This window comes from Lygodium microphyllum, chromosome 17 (assembly GCF_053477565.2).
Source record: "Lygodium microphyllum isolate KBCC chromosome 17, Lygodium_microphyllum_v1.1.10, whole genome shotgun sequence".
In the NCBI taxonomy this organism is placed as follows: Eukaryota; Viridiplantae; Streptophyta; class Polypodiopsida; order Schizaeales; family Lygodiaceae; genus Lygodium; species Lygodium microphyllum.
In genome coordinates, this window is record NC_141151.1 from 20,521,361 (window position 1) to 20,524,692 (window position 3,332).

A 3,332-nucleotide genomic window follows, 5' to 3' on the forward strand; every position below is an offset into this window, starting at 1 on the left:
TGCTCAAAAGTGAATGATTTTTCATGACATTATCCAACCATAATAGTCCAATCCATAAGGTGTTGGCTCTCAACTCCAATCCTCAATAATGTTAGTAACTATCCTGAAGGCTGCATGCATCTATGACTGGCATACATTATGCAAACACAGAAGAACTTCTTAGAATATAGACTTTTTATTTCTGCTGCATAACAAGATTAGACTTAAATTATCACTACCAAGTTTTAGCGAAACACTTCAGACAACAGCATGTCACAAGCAGAGCTTACAACTAGACCCCGAAAGTAAGTCCTTTACCTCCACTCCATTATCACACACTTTTGGTATGTTGAGCTTTCCCTGATGTAGCATTTGTGAAACCATTGTCTTGCAGAGCAGCTAATGTGACTACTGTTAAGTATTCTTCATTGCAAGAAACCTTAAGCTGCAATTGATATCTATAATTTACAATCAGCACCCACTTGATCATGTATCATCCTTTTGACTACAAAACGCTCTAGGAGCCACACGTATACTGCCAACAGGCCTGCAAGTACTCAGCTGCCTGAGTGCTACAATACTCAAAAGCTCCAATCATCCCTTTGACGAGAGTATCTAACTTGCATTCTGGAACACCACGGAAGAGAGAACAAAAGAGAACCTTTTAGTAAAATCGAAGAGACCAATCTGCATCACTTTCTGCTTGGCAAGTAAAAGCTTCATGTACAAAAACAAGTTCCTTGGTTCAATCCCATCCCTTGAGCTGTACAGTGCTTTCCGTTGATAACTTAAAAGTTCTGTCTAGGAGGAGGTCTGTCTGATGCAAGATTCACTCGCAAAGGCCTCCCTTGCACCTCCTGGTTAAGGGGAAAAAATACAACACACATGTCAGGCCAGCTCCTAGTGGGAAAACCATTAACGTGAACTAATAACCATGCTGAAGCATCAAACAGCCATACCGCTCCATCCATTTTGCTGATGGCTTCATTTACTTCATCAATTGAAGATAAGGTTACAAACCCAAACCCACGCGATCTTCCCGACTCCCTATCATACACAACTTTAGCCTCCACCACCTTCCCATACTCTGTGAACAGATTTTCCAAAGAGATATCATCAAGGCCCCATGGTAAATTTCCAACAAATAACTTGTTGGGACTGTCTTCAATTCGAGGGCGAGGACCTTCACTCCTGGACTGATCAGGAAAGCTTACCCTCAGCCTTCTCCCCATGAATTCCTGGAAAGCAATAATGCCAAATGAAAATTTCTGATAGTTGTGCTGAAGACCCTTCAAGTGGCACATGCACACATTAACGGCAAGACCTAACACCATGAAACAATGGTCAAACCAAAATATTCAAATGAAAGTTGATTGCTTTATGAGATGACTGTAATAAGGCTTTATCAACCTACAGTTTGAGATCGTACCACTGACAGCATAAATACTACATGCCCTCCAATTGCAAGATTAACACACTATGCCAAACAGTGCACACTTTTACCTTTCCTCCTGAGATTGACCTCCTCTACTACAGCTCTTGGTCCAGGGCTTCATCAAAATTCGATTAAAGGTCTAACGTACCATTTAGCATAAATCTAGAGACCCCTTGAATTGCCACATCAGAGCTTACAAGCATTGAGGTAACACGATTTTACCTTCCTTTTCATGCATGCAGCTTTTATAAATTTACAGTTGTTGCTATTCACAATGATCATTCAGCACACAGAAATTCGTGGGCATACCCTGCCATCGAATTTCTCTATTGCTGAATTTGCATCATCAACCGAGCCCATGGTGACGAAGCCAAAACCCCTGCTTCTGCCCGTCTCACGGTCATAAATCACCTAGCCAAAACAAATACATGTGAATTCATGACTGTCTCGCCGCTGACCAGATTGCAACAAATACCTGAGACCCAACCAAGCTTAAGTACAGCAATTCTCTAGGTACGTAGAGACACAAGACCACGTGTGCAGGCAAGTGCCTTACCTCGACAAGCTCAACATCTCCGGCTTCCTCGAAGAGGCGTGCCAGCTCCTCGCTATTGCAGGTCCATGGAAGGTTCCCTACATATAGCTTCGACCCATAGGGTTGAAACCCAGCAGGCAGGCCGCCAGCAGATTCCCCTTCCTCTCCATTCTCGCGCTCACGCTCTGCGGCATCCAGGAATGCATCGATATCGGCGGTGGTCATCTTCCGGACCCTGCAGGGGTGGACGCCGAGAGAGCGCGAGACAGAGAAAGGGGCGGGGCAGAAAGGCCTGGCCTCGGCCATCGAGAGGCTGCAGCCAGCAGCGGCCCGCCGGCCAAGGACTGCTTCCGACCGGATGGCCGCCGCAATGGAGCCATTTGAGAGGGAGATGGACGAGAGACAGGCAGAAGCCATGGCTGGGCGAGCTTGACGACGGGCGTCTGTTTACCCTAGAGAAGAGGGATGGCGATGGGGCTCGACAGATAACCCCAACACACGTGAAAGAGAACGGTCTGAGGAGGAGGAGAATTATCTATTGTTTTGTGAGTGGGTTTACTCTCACATCGGACGGCTGTGATTGTATGCCACGGTTAGGATCTCCCAACTATGGGCACAACTTTGGATATGCCAATGAAAGAAGATGGTTCCTCAAAAATCGAGCATTGACACAGTTCAAGCATCTACCGAGCGAGGAACTTGCTGATCTCCTTAGTGACAACTCTAGCTAGCTATGCCAATGAGCCATGAAAGAATATGGGACCTCAAATAGAGCATTAACACAATTCTAGTAGCTACCACAAGAGGAAATTGCTGACTTGCTAGTGACTAGGCAAATGAGACATGAAAGAATATGCGTTCTCAGATCCAACATTGATGCAATTCAAGTAACTACCATGCGAGGAACTTGCTTATCTACTACTAATAACTATATTGATCCACTAAGCCATGAAAGAAGATGGGTCCTCAAATTGAGCATTTACATAATTCAAGTATCTTACTACGCAAGGAACTTGCTTATCTACTACCTTCCATGAAATGTGATAGAACGGGTGGCCTTGGTTACAATAAAGTACAGACCTATCCTCCTTGATAAACATAAGACATCATTCACCACTAAGTGGGGTGATTAAACTACATATGCAAAGAATCATATGCACAATCTTCAAAGACATGTTACAAGGGGACTATGAAACTTCTTGGAAGTGTCCATGGATTATCTTTGCTTGCAATCTAATTAGGAAGTGCACCACAAGTACTTCTCTTAGGGCTTCAAAAAGATGCCAAAATTTCTTGAGTGTCTCTCAATGTACTTAACTACCAAGTGTTGGTAAGACTCAAAGCTTTGTAAGGCATATAGGTTTGTAGAATGAATAAGAAATA

General features: G+C 44.1%; 1 protein-coding gene across 1 annotated transcript; it reads right to left on the bottom strand.

Annotated features, from left to right (window-relative positions):
* Positions 1 to 318: 318 nt before the first annotated feature.
* On the bottom strand, positions 319 to 2,472 carry LOC148021658 (28 kDa ribonucleoprotein, chloroplastic-like). The gene is made up of 4 exons (XM_087697134.1): positions 1,971 to 2,472; positions 1,724 to 1,825; positions 939 to 1,217; positions 319 to 836 (listed from the first exon to the last, which is right to left on the bottom strand). The coding sequence occupies exons 1-4, from the start codon at positions 2,364 to 2,366 to the stop codon at positions 768 to 770; spliced, it is 846 nt and encodes a 281-aa protein (XP_087553260.1). The 5' UTR covers positions 2,367 to 2,472; the 3' UTR covers positions 319 to 767.
* Between the last annotated feature and the right edge of the window lie 860 nt (positions 2,473 to 3,332).

Excerpts from the sequence above, each read along its gene's own strand:
- LOC148021658 (XM_087697134.1), bottom strand. The coding sequence starts at position 2,366 with ATGGCTTCTGCCTGTCTCTCGTCCATCTCCCTCTCAAATGGCTCCATT. Across the intron at positions 1,826-1,970 it reads GAGATGTTGAGCTTGTCGAG|GTGATTTATGACCGTGAGAC; the intron begins GTAAGGCACTTG and ends TGTTTTGGCTAG. Across the intron at positions 1,218-1,723 it reads TAGAGAAATTCGATGGCAGG|GAATTCATGGGGAGAAGGCT; the intron begins GTATGCCCACGA and ends ATTGCTTTCCAG.